This window comes from Taeniopygia guttata, chromosome 37 (genome assembly GCF_048771995.1).
Source record: "Taeniopygia guttata chromosome 37, bTaeGut7.mat, whole genome shotgun sequence".
NCBI classification, from domain to species: domain Eukaryota; kingdom Metazoa; phylum Chordata; class Aves; order Passeriformes; family Estrildidae; genus Taeniopygia; species Taeniopygia guttata.
In genome coordinates, this window is record NC_133062.1 from 2,219,243 (window position 1) to 2,240,089 (window position 20,847).

At 50.3% G+C, this 20,847-nt stretch overlaps 1 protein-coding gene and 1 pseudogene across 1 annotated transcript; one reads left to right on the forward strand and one right to left on the reverse strand.

Annotated features, from left to right (window-relative positions):
- The window catches only part of LOC116806636 (uncharacterized), a 182,374-nt pseudogene that overhangs the window by 112,386 nt on the left and 49,141 nt on the right, over nucleotides 1-20,847 (forward strand).
- On the reverse strand, nucleotides 1,958-18,483 carry LOC140681618 (hydrocephalus-inducing protein homolog). Its single transcript, XM_072921610.1, has 23 exons — nucleotides 18,344-18,483; nucleotides 17,987-18,169; nucleotides 17,630-17,749; nucleotides 16,253-16,412; nucleotides 15,976-16,148; nucleotides 15,621-15,819; nucleotides 14,883-14,982; nucleotides 14,147-14,246; nucleotides 13,503-13,671; nucleotides 12,330-12,643; nucleotides 11,950-12,010; nucleotides 11,129-11,333; nucleotides 10,527-10,759; nucleotides 9,734-9,885; nucleotides 8,604-8,796; nucleotides 7,938-8,046; nucleotides 7,098-7,352; nucleotides 6,628-6,770; nucleotides 6,059-6,283; nucleotides 4,752-4,912; nucleotides 4,148-4,257; nucleotides 3,084-3,564; nucleotides 1,958-2,286 (listed from the first exon to the last, which is right to left on the reverse strand). Exons 1-23 carry the CDS (start codon nucleotides 18,481-18,483, stop codon nucleotides 2,184-2,186), a joined length of 4,089 nt encoding a protein of 1,362 aa, XP_072777711.1. The 3' UTR covers nucleotides 1,958-2,183.

Consider the following 20,847-nt stretch of genomic DNA (forward strand, 5'->3'; position numbering starts at 1 on the left):
AGTGCAATTTAGGGCCCATTAAAGAAAATGGTGGTTCAATTGCCTATATGTTTTACCCAGAGATGACCCAAACAATTGCTGCTGAAGAACTTATACCATTAACTTGATTACAAATTTTCAAAGGCAAGTGGAGTTGCTCTTCCTGCTCAAATAATTTAACAGGATTCTTGCTATTAGCAATTAAATTATTATTTGATTCCAGCTTAATATGATTTCAGAGATTTGTTATAGCTCTAAAACTGTAGAATACTGTGTGCTTTGTGGATAAAAAGACCAGAGAACTGTTAACCATTTTAGGGATTTATGTCTATCTTATTGATGTGTCAGGGTAATATGTGAGCTCCTGTGAAATCCTTTTACAAATCATTACAGTTTATCATACTTAATTTGAAAGGTTTCCCTGTCTTTACCAGGTGTTAATTGCAGAGAATCACAGAATCAATTAGGTTGTAAGAGATCTCTGAGAGAATTTCATCAAGCTTTGGACCAAACACCACCTTGTCAAGCACACCAGAGCACTGAGCGTCACGTCCAGCTGGTCCTTGAACACCCTCAGAGAAGGTGGCTCCACCACCTCCCAGGGCAGGGCCTTCCAATGTTTAACAATCCTTTCTGTGAAGAAATTCCTCCTGATGTGCAACTTAACCTCCCTAGCGCAGCTTAAGACCGTGTCCTCTTGTCCTGTCACTGTGAGGAGAGCCCGGTCCCCATCTAAGTACAACCTGTCAGGCTGGTGTAGAGAGTGATGACATTCTCTGTTGCCCTGATTTTTAAAAGTGTGAAGTTTTCCTTTATAGTTCTTCTGAAAGCTTTAAAGCTCCTTTAAAAGTTTTCTATGCCTTCTGATGCTTACATATTTCTACTGGAGTTCTCACACACTGTTCACGTAAATAATGATTGTTTTGCATTCTTCTTTGTGGGAGAATTGGTGGACTGTTGGTTTGACCAGTGTGGTTAGAGAGGTGGTAATTTCATCCTCCAATCCGCTGTCACTTTTAGAATTCTATATATTGCAAAGTCAGAAATTAAATTAGCTCTTTTTCTCTTTTGAACTTACCAAGCTTCTGTGTAGTCATTTCATGTCCAATAGCGACAGTTCCCCCTGGGCCTCCTTTGCTCAAGACTGAGCCCTCCCCAGCTCTCTGTTCTCTCAGCCATTTCTCATCAGACTTGTTCTCTAGACCCTTAATCAACTTCCTTTCTCTTCTCTGGACTTGCTCCAGCACCTCAATGTCCCTCTTTGGATGAGAAGCTGGGTCAGAGGCGGACCTGCTGGAGGGCAGGAAGGCTGCAGAGGGCCCTGGACTGGCTGGATCCGTGGGCTGACGCCACTGGCAAGTGCTGGCTCGTACACTTTGGCCACACTCACCCTCTGCATCGCCCAGCTGTGGAAAGAGTGGCTGGGAAGCTGACTGACAACAGCTGAACCTGAGCCCAGGTGTGCCCAGGTGGACAAAAAGGCCAATAGCACTGGGCCTGTATCAGCAGTAGTGTAGCCATCAGGATCAGGGCAGCGATTGTCCTTCTGTGCTGGGCATTGGTGAAGCCACACCTCGAGGGCTGTGTCCCTTTCTGAGCCCCTCAATAATAATTAAAGTTTCTCTAGCAATTGCTTTATTCATTTTTTGCCTCCCTTCCCTGCCCGGCTGTGACTGGAACTACACCAAAGGGAAAGTGCCTGCAGCCGAGGGAAGGCTGGGCTTGGGTCTCTGGTTCTGTTTGTCCTTGCTGCCGGTGGTGTTGGTTGTTTGCCTTGTACATACTGGTAAAGAACTGACACTCCTTTTCTCACATCTTTGCCTGAAAGCCCCTTAATTTCAAAGTTATAATAATTGGTAGGGAAGGGGGATCTCATTCTCCATTCCAGAGAGGTCTGGCAGACACCTGTCTTTCAAACCAAGACAAGCTGACAATTAACAATTTATTAGCAATTGTTTATTAACAGTTAACAGACAATTATCAATTACTTATCAATCTAATCAACAATTAGTTAATCAACTTAGGTAAGAGGGAGGTGCTCACTGGAACGTGGGAGGGTAGCTGCAGAGGTCTCTGGTGAAGGGTGGGAGACCACCAGCAGCAGAAGGTAGGATGTCACCAGCTCCTGCCGCACGCTCCAGCTGACACAAATGTTGTCACTCAAGTGTTGGTCTTTAGAGCACCTCCTTCTTGGGTCCCTGGCCTTACTCTGTCTCTTCTAATGGTTTATCCAGACTGTCCTTCTCCTGGGCTCTGCCTTCCAAAGTCACCTGCCCCATCTTCTCACCTGGCTGCAGGTTAGGAATCCTAGGAAGAGAGGGACTGGTATTAGCCAGAGGAACATTCCCAGCCCGCCGCTTTTCTGTCTCCTTGCAGGGCACACAGTGTTGCATCCTCTCTCTGTGCAAGCAGCGAGCAGCAGATTTAACAGCTGCACTAGCTGCATGGAGGCTGCAGAGATGCAAGGGCAGGAACATGACCAGTTAAATGCCCGGGGACCAACTACAGCACATGGGGTTCCATGTGGAGAAGCAGGCCTTGCTTGTCCCAAAAGGAAGCAGAGCTGGGGACTGGCTGGTCCCTGGATCTCTTGTTGCAGATTTTGCAACCCTCCACAAGCTTACTGTTTCATACAGTGTCTTTTCCCAGTGCCTCCCTGCCAAGGGGTGAAAGATGATGATGAAAGATGAGGATCTTTCTGTGCTCCTGTGGGTGTTTCTGCTGCCTCCCTGGGGCTCCCCATCCCAGTCAGAGGGACTGAAGGGAGGGTGTTGGGGGGTGAACCAGGCTGGGCTTGGTGATGCCCAGCAACAGGACAAGAGGCAACAGGCAGAACCTGAACAAGACAATTCCACCTGAACCTGAGGAAGAACTCCTTTCCTGTGAGGGTGATAAGTTGTGCAGAGAGGGTGTGGAGTGTCCCTCACTGGAATTATTCCAGAGTCCTCTGGACACAACCCTGTGCCACATAGTCTGGGATGACCCCGCTTCAGCAGGGAAGTGGCACCAGATGACCTAGCGTGGTCCTTCCCACCCTGTCCCACCCTGTGATTCTGTGATACCCATCAGTGGCATGAGTTGGCAAGCGTGGAGATATTTCCCACCTGCACAGCAGGGTGGTCTTAAACTTCCCCAGGCACTCTGGGAAGAACTGCACGTCAAAGGTCTCCTTCTGGCCAGGAGCAATGATGCCACAGTAGGGGTTGATTGAGAACAGGTCATGGACAACATCTGGAAAAACTTCTAGGGAGGTGCTGACACGGTCCTCCTGCTCAGAATACTGCTGCTGCTCAAAATCCAGCTCCTGCACGGAATCCAGCTCCTGCACGGAATCCAGCTCCTGCACAGAATCCTGCTCCTGCACAGAATCCTGCTCGGAATCCTGCTCGGGATCCTGCTCCTGCTCAGAATTCTGCTGCCACTTGGAATCTGGCTCCTGCTGCTGCTCAGAATCCTGCTGCTGCTCAGCAGGCCGCCGCAGCTGCCACACTTCAGGATGTGTCTCCGAAGGATGGTCCTGCTCCGACCAGAAAAGACGCAGCAGCTTTCTGCGATGCTTTACAGTATCATAGGAGAGGAACCGACCTGCAGGGAGGAAGAGGATACCTTCCAAAGACAAAATCCTGTGTTCCCAGCAACTCTGCCTCCTGCTGCAGGTAGGTGGAAGAGAGCTGGGATGCACTTGGAGAATCTCTGGTCAAGTACTTTATTCTAGCAGGAGACAGAGTGTCGGGACCAGGGTCTCTGCCTGAGCACACACTCCTGCGCCAAAGCAGGAAAGTTGGTTTCAGACAGTGACTTTGCGTTTGCCCTGCAGTGGGGAACTGCACACAGACAGTGGCTGCAGGGCAGCTCACTCGTTACACCACTGTTTTTCCCGGTCTCAGACTTCTCAAAGAGATGACCTGGTGTCCCCCTTCCTAGTCCTGACCCGGCACGTGGCTCTCCCCAGAGCCTGGCTCAGCTGCTTTGCAGAGCAGAAGTGGCTCAGCAAGAACAGAAGGGGCTGAAAGGCAGAGGGGGACAAGGAGAAAACTCTCCAGCTGCAGCTGGGAAGGTGCTGATGAAAGTGGATGCGTGGACAAGGATGAAAAAGCAATTCATGTTTTGAACTGAAGTGGCAGGGTCTTCTCCCCGGGCCCTCAGCTACCAAGTGAAATGCTCTTACGCATCAGAGTGGTTGAGTATGGCTTCTTCAGCTTCTTCACTGGTTCACTCCCTGCAGGTTTCTCCCAGGAGTATTCCAGAGCTACCTCGCCTGTGTTTTGCAGTGTGAAACTAAAAAGCAAGAAGGAGGAATAAAAAAATGTCCAAGAAGTATAAAGCAAATAGTACAGTAATATTGTCTGATGGACTCCTGATACCACTTTCTCCTGAGGAGCATCTTCCCCAGGCAACCCAGCCATGCTCAGACTGCTGTCCTGGGTGGCCCAAGAAAAGATTTCAAAGTCTGGAAGTTTAAGAGAAAAGGGCCAACATGGTGCCCAGGACATTGAAGCTAAGGGGTTTATTCTGGACTTTAGGTCTTGGTTTGACTGCAAACTTATTCTGGAGCAGATGAGGACAGGTGACATACAGTGAAAGCAAACCCATGGCTGTTCTCAGCAGAAAGGTATGGCAGCATTGAGCCTCTCCTGAGCACCACCTCCTGCTTGGCTTTGCGCGCACGTAAAAGGGCCTGTGCTGGCTTGGGTGGGGTAGAGTTCTGGGAAGCAGTTCTGGGTCAGCCTTGGGCAAAGGCAGCTCCTGCTCACAGGGCCTCCAGCACTCACGTGGCTGTCCCTGTCTGGAAGGGCAAGGTACTCTTGAACTGAATCATGGTCGTGCTCAGCTTGAACTGGGTGTAGGCAACCACAGCACTGAGGTACACCTCCAACTCCTGGCTGCTCTCCTCCACCACAGTGTGAGCCGGTTCCGGGGCTGTCTCGACCACCTGCAAACAGAGGAGGGAAGAATCACTGAGCAGAGCCCAGAAAGTCAGGCTGAGAAGGGAATCTTCTGGCCTCCAAGATCACTAGAAAGGACCATTCCCTTTTACTGCCCTGGAAAGATGACAAAACTGGGACTGCTTTGCTACAGTACTTGTTTCTGCCCACTGATCCAAGCGGTCACTACCACAGCTGTTAATACACCCAGAGAGACTACAGCTGCATTCCAGTCCCTGTACTTCAATCTTGCAGAGGGCCTGGCTTTTTTCCTCGTTCCTATAAATCCAGCAGGTCTCCAAACTAGGGTTAAGTTCCCCTGCTGGAGCTTTGTGGATGGAGAACCCCAAGAGTGAAGAGTTCTAGAAAGCACCTTTTTCTTCTTGTCTTAGAAGAAAGTGCTCTCCAGGTCTCCTGTCTGGAGCAACTGCTTGGAGCTGGGGATGGGCATTTTGGGATGTGAAAGATCTCACTTGGAAAATCTTCAACTGCAGATATTCTGATAGAAAAGAGGATGGTTTAGAGGCCTTAAAATGGTCCAGAAACTCGGAAAGAACCTCCTCCCAAGATGAGTGTGTTTGGCAATAATGACAATGAAAGTAAGACTCTTTGGAGATGATCCTTCTCCAGACTCCTTCGTAGAGTCATGCAGTGCCTGGGCTACTCCATGATGAGATATCCCACACCAAATACAGAGACCACAACTAAATTCTCATGCAGACAAAACTTGGAGTTCACCAGCACATGCAGGAGAAGTGTACTTCTCTCCACTTCAAAAGAAGAGACAGAGTGCAGCAGACTAAATTCCTTGTTGGTAAAAGGGCACCAATCAGCTGAAGAGATTTCTAACACCGTAAAATGGGATAAAATCGTAAAACATTGCCTTCCATTCTACATGGGCTGCAACACTTGTGTTTGTGGCCCAGACTGAGGCTTTGGGTGTGGCTGAAGGTCTCTTATCAAAAGGCTTCCTCCTCTCCTGTGTGTGTATCCGGTCACTGTGCCTCCACCTCTCCGTTCAAATGCGCTGCTGGTGAACCTCATGGCTGTCCAATGTCCAGAGGAAGCAGGAGCTGCTCAGCCAGCAGTGATGGTGTTCTAGTGGTTCTTTTTGTAAAACCCGGGTTGGCTTTTCTTGCCATTTTGCTTCTTACCCGCTTTATTTTAGGCCGCGTGGCGGCTGCCGGGTTTTTCCTGGTGGTATTCTTCCATATGACAATGCACATTTGGTCATCCCAGTCAGGAACCTTCTTTTGTGGCAGCTCAAAGTTGACCTTGGTCATCTTACATTTCACAAGGTGCCTCATGAAGGTGGCTGGGACATCTGATTTCAAGATCACTGTGATGTCCTTGGCACAACCAGGATGGAGGTGTCCCACCTAGGGAGAATCAGGGAGTCAAGACCAAACTGGAAGCACTGCCAAGGGCAGGACTGACAGCAAAAGGGACTGACGGACGTGGTGAGCAGCTGTGCCAGGAATCTGCACCTCAGAGTGGATTTAGTGAAGTTTGATAGACAAAAGTATGAACAGAAGGTGCCACCTCCCGTAACATGAAACCTTTTCTGCAAGGCTGGCAGCCTTGGCCCAGCCAAGCCAGGGACTGCATCTCCCACGTGGTACTGGAATGGGCTATCCGTGGTATGTGAGCACTCCCTGCCAGCTCCTGGGAACACCAGGGCAGGGCCTGAGCAATGGGGAAAGGCAGAGCAGTCCACGCTCACCTTGGGGGAGAACAGGAATGGGGCATCTGCCTCCCACTCAAAGCGCATGAACTGCTTAAGGCTGCGGTTGGTGACGGCGAAGGTCCTGTAGCAGCGCTTCCCGACAGGACAGTCCCCAAACTCGATGTGATTCACTCTGACAGCTGTTAAGGAGGAGAGCAAGGGATCTCAGCATGCAGGGAGCTCCACCTGCCCCCTGACGTGCACAGACACCTGCATGTTCAATGCTTCCTTGCTCCAAGCCTTTCCCCCTCTGAGAGGGAGCTCCCCAGGCAGTTTCACCACTTCCAGGGACACATCCCTGAGCCAGTGACGTGCAGCACAGCACACACTGCTCTGCATGCATGGCTACCACACCCACAGGCCACCAAGTCCCATGGGAGACAGCCCAGGCCTGGCTGGAGGGAGGACACACATGATCAGATATTTTCCTCTTCCTTGCTCCACCTTGGCAGTCTCTCCTCTCTTACCATCAGTGATGTCTTTCTTCAGACTGCTTTTAACATTCCTTTCCTGTGTGTCATCCTCTAGTCCAAGCAGGGTGAATTCCTCCTTGTGGCCTTCACCCACCAGCTCTATTAGGGTCTCGTTAGAGTAGCTGTCCTTCACTAACACATGAATCTTCCCTTCCAGATGTTGAGCCAGGGTGGGTTTGAAAATTACATCAAACTCAGTTGATTTCCCAGGACTCAGATGGAAGAAAGGCTTCTTTGGGAGCTTGCTCGCTGCACAGCAATGGAAATCAGAGTTAGGTGGTACAGCTGCACAGAGGAAATATTTCCATAGCATACAAGAGGAATAAGAGGTTGAAACCAGCTGCCTTCTAAGCACAGGTTCTACCCCCTGTGGTTCCAGAGTGGTTCCAGACCCTCTTCCTCTGTTCACAAGACGGCCACCTCCAGACACAGCTTAACCTCAGGCTGATGCCCAGCCCTCATTCCATCTGCTTCCAGCCAGCTCCAGCCATATGGAAAGCTGAGCCAAAGAGTGCTTTGGGCTTCTGCTGGCTGGCTGTGTGCTCAAGGGCTGTGTCTGTTCAGGCTGGTACCTTCCCACGTGCAGCAAATACCTCAGAGGGTCCCCTGAGGTTGTGGCAGTCCCCCACAACTCAACCCACCACGTCTAGAAGAACAGAACTTGCTACAGCTTGATAGGAGGAGACCCTGCAAAAAGCCCCCAAGAAAAGCTTGGGGGACAGAGAGCCCAAGGAAAGAAACTGTGCCTAACATCTGGCTGCTGCTCAGAGAACCAAGAGCAGGGCACACGTTTTCCCTCTGTGCACGATTGCACTTCATGGTTAATGGATTTACCTTTTCCAATGAGTTCCTTTTTCACATCTCCAGTGTGGAATACCTTGACTGGGGAGGTCCTGCCTTTCAAGAAGAACATTCCATGCTCATCCTCCAGGAGTAACATGAACTGAGAAAAGAGAAGCCAGAGCACAAGGATACTGTGAGTCCAGGATGGCACAGGGACTGACACTGCAGTGCTGCTGGTCCCACACGGGAGGCCAGCACCTCTCCCACTACAAACAGCACTTAGCACAAAAGTTAAGTCAAACCAGCCAGGGAAAAAAGGGCATCCAGAGGCATCTGGATAGAAGTGACACAGAACCAAACAGGGCAGAAAGTAATGAGCAGAATGTATTTAAACCACCTCTAAGTCTACTTAAAATGTAATAAACTGGGATCAAATACAATCTAATGGAACTGGGAAATCACACATGCCCATGAGAACAAAAGGTGACCGGAGAGACAGGGGAAAATACTCCACCACCTTTCTTGTGTTCAACTTAAAGAAGAAAGACTGGGCAGAAAATTTTCAAGAACTCCCTTCTTGGAGAACAGACGTCAGTCCTTGTTCAAAAAGAATTTCTGACACCTCTTTCCAGGTTTGCCATGTTCTTTGGGACCCTTCCCCTGTGCCACAAGCACTTGTTCCCAAACCAGACCATTCCTCGAGCAGGTCCTCCTCACCTTGACAGGTATGATGCCATCGTTACGGATGACCAGAGGGAGCACCTCTGAATCCCACAGCTGGAGCCTCTTGAAGCGCAGCACGGCGTTTCCCCTCTCGCTGCGAGCACTTGAGCACACGACTGTCAACCGCGGCTCGTGCCCCTTCCCGCTGATGGTGAAGGTCAGGATTTGGGGTTCAATTCCCACAGAGCTGCAGGAGAGGCACAGAAACAATTTCAGCTGGCACTAGCCCACTTCTCACTGGGCAAGCGAAGCAACAAGGGCCACCCACAGTGTTTTCCCTGCCTGGTGCTCCTGTACCCCACAACACAGCCCCCCACCAGCCTCTTCCCAATCCACTCAGGGCCATTCACAAGAGGAATCTGCTCCAAAGAGCCAGAGCCTTCCACAATAACACTTTAAAATAATTTCACTTAATTGAATTATGCAGCACAGCAGGTAAATGAGAAGGCACCAGATGAGATATGGCAAATCCCCTGGCTGCAGTGAGATGAGACTTATGCAACGAGCAAAAGCACAGCATGAAAGCAGTACAAAAGCAAGAAGGCAAATAGAAATGATTGTCACTAGCAGTAAAGATCTTTTCCAAGAACAGTAAAAAAGCAATTGCTCATTAGAAATTAGACTTCTCTTGCTCCAATTCAGCCACTAAAGGGTTGAGGAAGGGCAGGTCAAAGCCCCAGTTCACAGGTCCCAGGGCAGAGGAACTGGGCTCCTCTTTCATACCAGCTCCAAACACTCACATAAAATAGCTTAATGAATGCCAGGGGGGTCACACAGGATCACTTAATTTTACAGAAACAGAGAAAACGTGACTGCTGACTTGCTGGCACAGAAACTGCTTCATCTAAGCCTTTGTCGTTGGAAACCCCCAGCTCAGCTGCAGCACATCTCAGTAACTTGCGGTTGGCCACCTGTACTATTTCCCTGTCTTCACAGTTCCTCACACAGGCTAAACCATCAGCCTCATTCTCCTGCTCTAAGGGCTATTGGCTCCCAGATCATCTCATGCCAAGTACTCTGCCTAAGGCTACTGACAGCATTAGCGCTAACAAGAGGTCTGTGCCTTCCCAGGGGAGAGGCAGCTATCAGTGAGGCCTCCCCCAGTATTTCACAGGGTCAGTTACCCTTTTGGGATGACAAGGGAAGCCTTGAAAGTGCAGTTGTAGTTCTGCTCCTCTGGTGGGGTGAAGGTCACCGTAGCAATGGCATAGGATGAGCCGGCAATGGACATCTTGACTGGATACAACTTGAAAATGTTTTTGATAGGGCTTTTTTCCTTGAGGGAACCCAGAGAGCAGTGTTAGGAGGAAACACCTTTCAACATGACGCAGTTTTATCCATAAATGCATTAATGAGAGCAGTCCCAGACACTGTGTCTTCCTTCCTGCTTCCCTGGGCAGGCTCCCTCCCTCCCAGGGAATGCCGACTTTGTGCTGAAGCACTGTGTGTTTTGAGGGCTGGCAGCTGCCCCAGCCTATCTGGGAGGTGGGCATTGCATGGAAAACCCTGCAAATGACCTAGAACTGGCCTTCAAGGAAAAGGAAAAGCCAGGGAGCCTGAGAAAATGCTCTGCTTGGAGTTCTGGCATGTCAATTCATAACTGAGAAAATGCTCTTCTTTGAGCCCTGGCATGTCAGGTCATAACATCCCCTCTCTGTGTGTGCTTCCCAGAGAGGTTCAGAAGGATTCACTTCTCCCACCGAAGACCCAGAGGTGTGAGCCAAAACCAAGACATGCAGAATTCCACACAACTGCTCCCTGGTTCTGCTGCCCTCCCCTGCACTTTGACCTGCACTGAGCTAGCCTTGTCTGGGCCACAGGATCAATGCACCTGGAGAACAAAACAGGCTCTCAAACGGCCCTTAGAGGGCAACCACCTCCTTGGCCTTCTGTTCCACCTTGGCCTCCTGTTCTTACCTCTCCAGACAGCGGTTTGATGGAGAGGACCACGTCACATGGCAGATGGCGTGCGTTGTAGATACTGAAATGAGCTTCAGCCTCTCGCCCAACCTGAATATTGCTGAAGATGAATCTGTTCTCATCTGTGACGAACAGGCCGGCGCCTTTCACCGACTGCATCTTCTGGACGAGGTCGCTGCTGCTGCAGATCGGGTAGTCCTCAAAGATTGATGTGACGTCCTCAACAAGTGCTGTGGACACACCAGAGGGATGAGCACGGAGAAGCCTCCCTGATGTGTTTATCTGGGCCCTGCTGGCCTCTCAGAAGGCTTGATAAGCCCTTTCTCCCCGGGTGACTGCTAAACCCAGCCTTGGGTGGGGGAGCTGGCTGAGAATGGAGCTCAGTCAAACTCAGCCTTAGAGAGCATTGCTTTCCTTTTATCCTTCCATGCATCCCTCTCAGCTGGGAGGGATGAGTCCACTGGTGGACTCAAAGAGGGCTGGAACCTCTGAGGATTTTAAGGAGGGAACCCAGGCCTAGCATGGCTCTCTGTCCAAGCAGCAAGTTCAGGTGCTGATCAGCAGCAGGTGTGACCAAGGGCACTGTGGGCAGTAGGTACCTGGGAGGCAGGACTTGGCAATCAGGGTAAAGGGAATGCCGAGGGGATTGTCCTTGGGGTCTCTGCCCGTGATGTCAATGTAGAGCTGCTTCTCACACGTCCCCTCCTGCCTGGCAAGGCATTCCACTGAGATTTTCTGCTGGCCCCCGGGACCGATGGAACCGGAGCAGGGGGACACCGTGAACATGCCAACACTGAGGCGACGCTGCAGGAAAAGTTCCAGGAGAGGCTGATGGCTAATGGCTGTGCCTTGAGCACCCCAGCAAGGAATATGTCCTGCCTTGGCCTCCAGCTGGGCCCAAGCACCCAGTCCCAGGGCAGGGAAGGATAACTCCATGGCCCAAAGACAGCCCCAAGCTGAGAGCAACAAGCCAAGAGGAGCTGCAAGCCTGTCCCAAGTGGCAGAGAGAAAGGAGTTTGAGTGTGAAGACTAAAGGTAGTAGCTGTGATCCTCCAGAGGTAACAGAAATAGCAGAGAGCAGAAATAGCTGTGAGAAATGATGGGAGGGAACTGGGAAGAAGAAAAAGCAATGTTGTCTGAGCTCTGTGGACCGGGAGTTCAGTGGGGGATGTTTTTGCTTCTGTGGTGTGCACAGACCTACGCTGCCTCACAGCTAGCAAACACAGGACCTGCTCCCCTCTGTTGACCCCACCGCTCCAGGTCAGAGGCAGAGTACAGGACTGCCAGGGGGACTGAGCAGACACTGGACTCCATCCTGCAGACCATGTCCCACCCTGTGGCGATGAGCCCCCAGCCCGGGCACAGCAGCATCTTCTCACATCCCCTGCAGCAGCACTGCTGGGGAGCAGGAGTCACCCACCTGTGTCGAGGAACTTGATTTCCTTCTCAGTGAGCACTTTGCAGATTCCCCTTGCTGTAAACTGAGAGGAGAAAGCAGAGGTATCTGTCATGCTTGAGCTCCCCTGCCTTCCTCTGAGGCTGAGGCTGGCCTTCCTCCTCAGAGAGGAAAGCCTTCCTCCTGATGGCTCCCAGAGAGCAACCTGCAGCTCCCAGTGCTGGACAGAGCAGCTCTATCACCAGCTTCACACTACATGTGGGGTACCGAGGTGCTTTTTTGCTCCCTCTCCCCAGACCAGGGATGCAGATGGACAATAGCCCAGGTCTCCTGGCTGCCTGCCCCTTTCCAGCTGTGGGGCGCTGCCTCCTCACACAGGAAGGGTGGTGCAAGGCTTCTCCTACCTTTTGCTTTCCAAGGCTGATGCCTCCTCGGGTGCTTGGCGGATGCAGAATTTGAAGTTGAGTGTGCCTTTGTTGTCCAGCACGACCGTCAGGGTCTTCCTGGTGCCCTTGACCATGGCTCCGAAGTTGATGGGTGAGGCAGGCTCAACGCTGCACTTGCTGTACTCGGCTTTCGCCGACACCCTCAACGGGATGTTGCCGACAAGCTCGCTTCCTTCACCGGAGCTGGCATCTCTCACCTGCGTCCACAGGAAGGGAGGTGACCAAAGCAAAGAGGCCAGCCTCCACCCCAGCCCCCAGCCTCCACCCCAGGCCTCCAGTTTACCCCTCCCATTTTAGGCACCTCCTCCAGAGTCCACTTAGGAATTCTCAGCTCCACTTAGGAAGCCTCCCAAATGGTTTTGAAAGACTGTTTGTGTATGTAGGAGAGAGGATTCTCCAGTCAAAGCCCTCCTTCCATTAGACACCTGTGGGAACCCAGGGAATATCCCCCTGTCTGCTCTGGAGTGCTCTGACTCCCAGGAAAACACTGACTTTGACCCTCATTCATGGAGAAAACTTCCAAAGCCTCAAGGTAAACTAGAGACCACAAAAGTGTGAAACAGATTGTAGAGAGTACTTTAGTATGTCACATAGGGGAGAAATTTAGGTTTTAGCATTTTTAGTATGTTATAGATGGGTTCAAGATGAAAGATATAGGGTGTTGCCTTGAGTTCCTTTCTTCTTTCTTCTTCTTCCTCTTTCTTCTTGGCTTTAGGTGGTATCTTGTAATTAGGTAGAAAAATCTGCATTGCGGGTCGTTAGGGGTCAGTTATTGGGTTAGAAAGGGAAAAAATGTCACTTCTCAATTGGGTAGTTTAGTTTTTGATTAGACTTAAAAAAACCTTGCAGCACGAGGTTGTTGGCCATTTTTGTGCTGTTTTCACGCATGCAAGGTCTGGGCACAGACAGTGTGCTGAAGTTTTGGTAAGATAACAATAAAACAAGAACCTGAAGACCAAAGAAGTCCAATGTGTCTCTCATTCCTGACATAGAACTGTTCCAGAAGGGTCTCCCCTGCCAGGGGAGCCCTCAGGGAGTTGACCAACTTGGGGCCCACAAACTCACGGGCACCTATCCTGTTTACGCTCCCAAAACACCATGTGATAATGCAGCCTGGCCCAGGCAGCTCACCTGACAGTACAGGATGGGTTTGTCCTTGAGGAGAATTTCTCTTGTGGGGTGGAAGAGCATCTCAACATCCACGCCAGGCTGGGAGGCAGTCAGCATGCCCGACTTAGGCTCAACAGTGAAGTGGGAGGCCACGTCTCGCATCATGGGACCTGCACCGCCCAGCATGAAACTGGGGAGAAAGGGAAGGGATGGAGATCTCTGCAGCTAAAAGTATTGGTGCCACCAGCACAGCCTGGACTTTGCATAGGACCAGAAAAAAAGAAAAGCTCTGCTCAGGGAATCCTGGATCTTGACAGAGAGTGCAGACAATCATGAGGTTACTGCAAGAAAGCTCAACACTGACAGTTTTCATTCATTTCTTTACAGAGTCTCAGAAAGAGAAAGGAGGTGACCATCAAAGAAAGGCAATGAATCTCAGCATTTCAGTGGCTGAAATTTTGGGGCTCTCCTTTGGGCTCCAGCTGAGCTCTGAAGAACTGTTGGTTTGTGGCTGGATTCTCTGGTGAAATAACTGATATTAGAGAGCCCAGGGTTTGTACTTACCACGAGGTAGCCAGCATGGAAACAGGTTCTAGCCATTGACAGAGGGAGAATTCAGGCCTGGGAATCTGAGGAAATGCTCACTACCAGGCAGCTGGGCTTACCTGTACTCAATGTTGTATGCCCCTTTGTTCTGTAGAGTCAGGACGTGCTTCGCATTATCGAGGACATTAATGGTTCCAAATTCCAAACTTCCACCTGGACCTGCGGAAAACCCACAGAGCGAGGTCAAACACGGTATTTGTGAGCTGCTGCAGAATACACCAGGTCACAAGCTACATGGAGGTCTTGGCACAAAACCCTTTTCAGTAAGTTTCCATTCTTGAAGGTGTTTTCCAGCTACTTGTCTGCCCTTTCTCTTCTCACTCAAAATATCTGCAGGCTTAGTAGCTAAGGAGCTCAGCTCCCATTTCCTCACTTCCAAGCACAAATCCAATTACTTCACATGCTGTGCTGAGCCTATGGGGCTTGCCAGCTGCCTGTTCACGTCACTGCTGTTTCAGAGCCCCCAGATCCAATCTGCTCATGAAGCTGCACACTTCAAAGGTCAGAGGAAAGAGACTTAAGGCTGTCAGTGCCCTGACGATGCTTTATTCCACACAGCTTGCAGGGTATATGCTTTATGCATCCACGCCATCCTTGCATGCTGTCCCATCCCATCCCATCCCATCCCATCCCATCCCATCCCATCCCATCCCATCCCATCCCATCCCATCCCATCCCATCCCATCCCATCCCATCCCATCCCATCCCATCCCATCCCATCCCATCCCAGTGCTTTGGGCACCCAAAGGTAATGCAGTGCACCTGCACTGCTTTGTTTAGGAGGCATCCACTGACCTTCAGGCATGTCAAAGCTCAGAGAAATGTTATAGACCTCTGCGGAGATTTTGATGTTTTCGGCCTGAACAATCCCCAGGATGTTTTCTGGATCTGAAACCTGAGGCAGCAAGGAACAAACACTGCTCAGATTGTTCTTTTGGTAGACAGCTTGTAAGTCCTTGTCTCTGCTGGCTGCTTCCCCTGTGGCCTCCCTGGCTTCACAAGCGTTGGAGGACGCCCGAACTTTGCTAACCTGTTCATCTCATGGGCTGCCCCAGTGGGATTCTGCCACAGTAAAACACCCTATCAGCCCAACTCTGCACTCTTCAGCAGGGAATGCTCTCTTGGAGAGGCACAGAGATGTAAGAACAACCACAAGAAGTGTGAGGTGTCTTAGAGCAGGTGGCATTGACAACCCTCTCCAATTGCTTAGCACCTTCTCTGAAATGCACACCTAAACCATGGGGAACAAAATCCCAGGGGGAGAGTTGTTGCACTGTGGAAGAGCTTCAGACAAAGTCCAATGTAGAGCCCACGCTGCAGTCTGTACAAGCAAACAACAACCTCCAAGCACCCACAGGGACAAGGTTGTGGTACAGGCTCAGGGTGCAGTGTCTGGTTATCTGGGGGGACGTGGATGCACTGCACGTTCTGGCAAACGCTGTGTAGAGGCAGAAGTTGGGGTCACAGCACCCTTGTGTCTGTCAGGTGCAGCTCTTCCTGCCCCTGCCCCCAGCAGCACACAGCCCCTCTCACCTCTAGCTGGAGAGTCTTCTCAATGCTGCCCATCTGCCCGGCCCTGAAATGCACTGTCACTTCAAACTCTGAGCGGGGATCAATGGCGCCGTTATCTTGTGACAAGGAGAAGTTCTCAGCAAGGTCATCCAGCCCACTGAGCTGCCAGGCCACGGGCAGCAGGGTGTCGTTTCTCAGGACCAAGGTCCTGCTGTCAGTGCTGCAGAGACAGGAAGGCACTTGGCATCAGCTGCTGGATGGCCACACCAGCCTGGCCACTGAATGCAACTTGGAGCAGCTCCATCCATGCCCTGGAAACCAGAGTCAAACGTTTTCTCTTTGTCACAAGACTTGGAGTGCTTGTGGGATGACTGACCTGTGCAGAAACTGCTTGTTAAAAGACAGCTCCAGGGGGCTGACCTCCAGCTTCATGCGCACCCCAAGGCAGCACAGGCTGAAGACCACTGGCTCCGGGTTCTTCCCAATGCTGCAGATGAGTTTGTCTTGCAGGAAGCCAGGGGAAGTGGGGTATGCCCAAATGGTCAGCTCCTGGACACAGCCCCACAGGAAGAAACAGAAAGAGCTCTGTGTGAGAGCAGGAGGAGCAGCCCCTGGGCACTTCTGCGTCCCTGCTCTGCCTGCCCCTCTCCTACCTGCTTCTGCTTTGGTTTCAGCGCCATGCTGGGAGGGTCCAAAAGGAACGTCTCTGCTTCCCCAGCATTCTCAAAGGAGAACTGGACCTCTACATCCATGGGGGAGCTGTTGAGGATGGTTATATTCTCCGCGTTGCCAGGACAGTTCTGGGCCTTGTACCTGTCCACAAAAGGGGAAAAGGCTGCAGAGCAGACTGTTGCCTTTGCCACACACCAAGGAGAGCACCGTGTGCACCCGAGGAAGTGATGCTGCAAGACCCTGCTCTAACAAACAAAAGTGAGAAATGGATCCCAGTCAGGGGCATGGCCGTGTGCTCGTCCTTGCCTTACTCTGATGCCTTCCCCAGCCCAGAAGCCCGATGATGCTCAGGCCACTGCAAGAGTTTTTAATACAATGTAAATTCAAAGGTGCCTAGAAAAATAACACTACACCAGGCACATGGGTTCTTTCCCCTTCTTTCTTGGGGGGCCTTCCCTGCAGGGTATAAGGAAAGGCTTTTGAAAAAATAGTTTAGCTAATTTCTTTCATAAAAGTCATGAAACTGCTTTGGATTTTATGGGTTAGCGCAAAGTCTGAGAAAGAAGCATAAAGCATCAATTCCCAAGAGCAATGCAAAAAGATAACAAATGATCCTTCTCTCAGGTGTGGAAATTACTTTGGATTAAAAGGGTTAAAGAGGCAAACAGAAATCCCAGACCATCTATCAGTCTGGCTAAAGATTGTCTGTTTTTTAAAGTATTTTGATTTCATTTACTTGGGTTGTCAAAATAGCCCTTGCCCTCCAGAGCTCCCATGGAAGCCAGAACTTAATACTAAATGTCATTAAAAAGAAGTGACAGTAAAAGTAGAAATACACAATAGCTTAAATGACAAAGTGTTTAGGCAGACTTTACCCAACAGTGAGGAAGCATTGTCATTACAGGGAAATGTAATTCCTGCTGTACGTTACCCCCAACACCCATTGGCAGGTCAATAATAAAATCTTATTAATGATTACAGGTTAATGAAAGGTTTACAAAACCATCTACAGAATAATTGCTCAATCAGGCTACCTGCAGAGCTCAAAGCACTTCACAAACCACCATAAAGTTCATTTCCTAAAGGGTGAAGCTGAAATGTGGAGGGGGACAGAAGTTGCCCCCGAGTCACCTTTGGACCGGCAGCAGCAAGGGGGCCACCAAGGCACCCACTGGGCAGGCAGAGCAGCTCCTCCAAGGCTCATTTGCCTCTTTTCTGCTCAAGTTCACACATCTGTGGTCCCTCAAACCCATGTGTCTCCCAGGACTCTGCCGGGGACTGCCCTGGGCTGTGCCACCAGGACAGCTTGTCTCCCCAGGCGTGTCACAAAAGTACAGGGCCCAGCAGGGAGCACGTACCACTCTCTTGATTTCCCACACATCAGCGGCCCAAAGTGGAATCGCTCTGTGCTTTCAACATACTCCTTGAAGATTATTTCATCTTCCTTCATGGTTTTCCTCCACTGTGGAAACACCACCCTGGGCAGAGAAGGCGGGGAAGGAAGAGCTGTGAGATGCTCCGAGTAGGAAATGTCGTCAGAACGCCAAAACCCCTCCTGGAGGCTGAGGCACCATCTGCCTTGCCAGCTCCAGCACAGGAGGAGGTGCTGGGTGACCTCAGGCAGCACGATCTGCCCAGGCAGAAGCCCCAGGGGTCAGCCCTGGCTGTGGTTCAGGGGCAGCAGTGGTGTGGGGGCTGCCAGGGGCCAGCCTTACCGTGGGTCCTGGCTGATGCTGGGGTACAGGCCGGTGCCACAGCAGGGCAGCTCGTACGGGCGCTTTGTCTGCACGAGCTCAAACCTCAGCGTCTGCTCAAACTTCCCTGGCTTTTTGGTGGAGAAGTGAACCTTCAGTTCCACCTCACCGTGGGCAGGCACTACCCACCGGTACCGTTTCAGCCTGGCAATTAAAGAGGAGGCTTCAGACATTGCTGAGAAGCAAACAAAACGAGGAGGGTGCACTCGCCATCCCGTGGAGGCACTGGCACAGGGTCGCCGTGGAGCTGGGGTCGATGGACCTTGTTTGGCAAGAGGACCAAGAAGCAGAGGCATCACCTCCTCCTGTGTGGCTCACCTGAGGAATTCTGTGGGCATTGAGGCACTTTCCATCGTGCTTTTGCTGCTTGTTGGGAGGGAATCCTGGGGACTTTCTGTTCTCTGTGTGGACACCTGGCTCTCCTTTGCAGAGCTGTCTCTGCTGGCCGCTTCACCCATCTTTGGTTGGCCCTCGGCAGAACCGCCCCTCATATCTGGGGCCTCGGCCTAAGGGGAGAGAGAAAAGGGAGAGAGAGGTGAGCCCTGAGGCATCCCCATCCTGGAGAGCAAAATGGGGCTTTCTTCACCAGCAGAAGAGAGAATAAATAAATAAGTCCACCTGCCCATGGACTTGGTCTTCCTTATTGGTGTTTGTTTTGCCTAGGACTGTTGGAATCCTAGATACCGAGAATTTTAAACTTTCTGTGCTAGAAGGCACAGACTTACAAAAGAGCACTGCATTTGACCTGAGGCTGTAGAGAAGACTTCCAGAATTAATTAATAACACCGAAATTATGAGTGTGTAGTTAGTTAGAAGTGTGTAATATCACAAAGTAAAAAACTTAGGGTTTAAGGTTTGAGAACATAGAAATAAATATGAAGCAAGATAAAAGCTTTAAAGCAAAAGCAAATTCTTCACCTTCTTTTTCCTTCTTCTTCATAAAGTTAAGTAATGTAATTAGAAAAAAAGTCCACATTACAGGCTTTGAAAAATCAGTTATTAAGTTAAAATATAATAACCTAAGTATCATTTCTTAGTTAAATAATTTAATTTAAAAAATCCTCATAACAAAAAATAGTTAAACATTTTATACCTTACCAATAAAAAAACTACAAAACTCACAGCCATTAAACTATTTTGCTAATAAAAACTAATAATACCTAAAAATAATAAACACCTAAATACAAACATAAAATACCATCTCAAATACCTTCAATCCCAACTTCAAGAAAAAAGAAACAACACCAAAAACCCAACAAAAAAAACAAAAAACCAAAAAAACCCCCAAAACAAACGAAAAAAAACCCCACCTAGGACAACCCTTCTCACTCAGGACCCTTTCCTCAAAGGAGGTTGATGGTTTAGGTGATTTTTTACCTCTTGCGGTGCCAGGAGGGTGAAGGGCTCCACACGCCCTGCAGGGCCCAGCCGCTCCTCTGGGTACTCCACTATGGAGAGCACAGCAGCAGGGGGAAGGGGAGGCCCGTCGGGATGCAGCCCCAGATGTTCCAGCATCTAAAACAGAAGAGGAAATCCTGCTTGTACTTGTGTCACCTTGATCCTCACAACTCCTTTAAAGGCACTGAGCTTTAGGCAGTGGGGTTTTTGATTTATATGAATAGAAGTGCTTTGTTGTGCCCGCTGGGGTGAGCGGGCTCCAGAGCAGAGGCAACAGCTACAAGCAGGACCAGGAGAGAAACCTCTATGGGCATTGTCAGTTTAGTCAGAGAGAAAAAGAGAGGTTTCTGCCAGGCTAGAGCCTGGGAAAGAGTTGCAAAGGAATGTAAATAATCCTCTGTCTCTCTTGTTGTTCACATTGTTTATAGATATGGTCTGCCACTGTGCATCATTCACTGCACACCAATGGTGTGAGATTTTTTACTTTAAGACCACTGAAATTAGTCTGCATGATGCTCTCCATAAAAAGAGTGATGTATTTGAAATGAATCAGTTGAGTTGTGCTGTTAGAGTTCACATCCTCTAACTCCAGCCTTCTGGAGTTCTCTCATTCTCGTCCTGCCTCAACAGCGACAACCCTCTCCGGAGTGCCTCAGCTGATGAAAACAATGACCATGAGCTGCCCTGTCCTGTTCATAACGATTTCCAGGCTGGGAAACTCTGAACAGACAGGACACTTGTACACAGAGCACTGCCACTTCCTGCCCATCTGAGGGATGGTGATAACCTCCCCATCCACACAGATGTCATTGTGGAACATCATCAGGGGCCTGGACAAGGCTCTGTGCCATTATCACCTGTGGGGACACAATGCTCCAGGGCCCACGACCACGGCAAGCTCAAGATCTGAGCCTTGCAGGGTTTTACCTGGTCCTCCCTCGGGATCTCCCCCATCATGGCCCTCGGATCTGTGACCTGCATGTCCAGGCACAGCGCCCCGTCACGGCAGTCTCTGACTGCCCCTTCTGCAATTTCACTTTGCGCCTCCAGCTGAAAGGACTGACGACTCCTTGGGCCTTCTTCAGGCTTCTTCTCCACCTTCTCCTGGGGCTTATTGGTCTTCTGAGCAATGCGCAGGTGGCACAGGTCAGCCCGAGAGACAGGATTGCCAGTTGCTTTCACCATGGGCTCAGAATAGCTCGTGACAACCTTGTGATATCCTGCAGTGCAAAACCAGGGGGAAAAGTCAGCCTCCTGCCCACCTGTGATCCTCATCCTCCCCACATCTCCTCAGACCCTGGGAAAGGAGACTTGGTGAAAGCAACAGGAGCTTCTTCTTTTGTTGCTAGGAAGGTGCAAATATAAAAGAGCCAGTGATATTAGACCTGGCTGAAGAACTCATCCAATCCTAGTCTTTATGGCTA

Excerpts from the sequence above, each read along its gene's own strand:
- LOC140681618 (XM_072921610.1), bottom strand. The coding sequence starts at position 18,483 with ATGGGTGAAGCGGCCAGCAGAGACAGCTCTGCAAAGGAGAGCCAGGTG. Across the intron at positions 16,149-16,252 it reads TGAAACCAAAGCAGAAGCAG|GAGCTGACCATTTGGGCATA; the intron begins GTAGGAGAGGGG and ends GGCTGTGTCCAG. Across the intron at positions 6,771-7,097 it reads GAAGAAAGACATCACTGATG|CTGTCAGAGTGAATCACATC; the intron begins GTAAGAGAGGAG and ends CCTCCTTAACAG.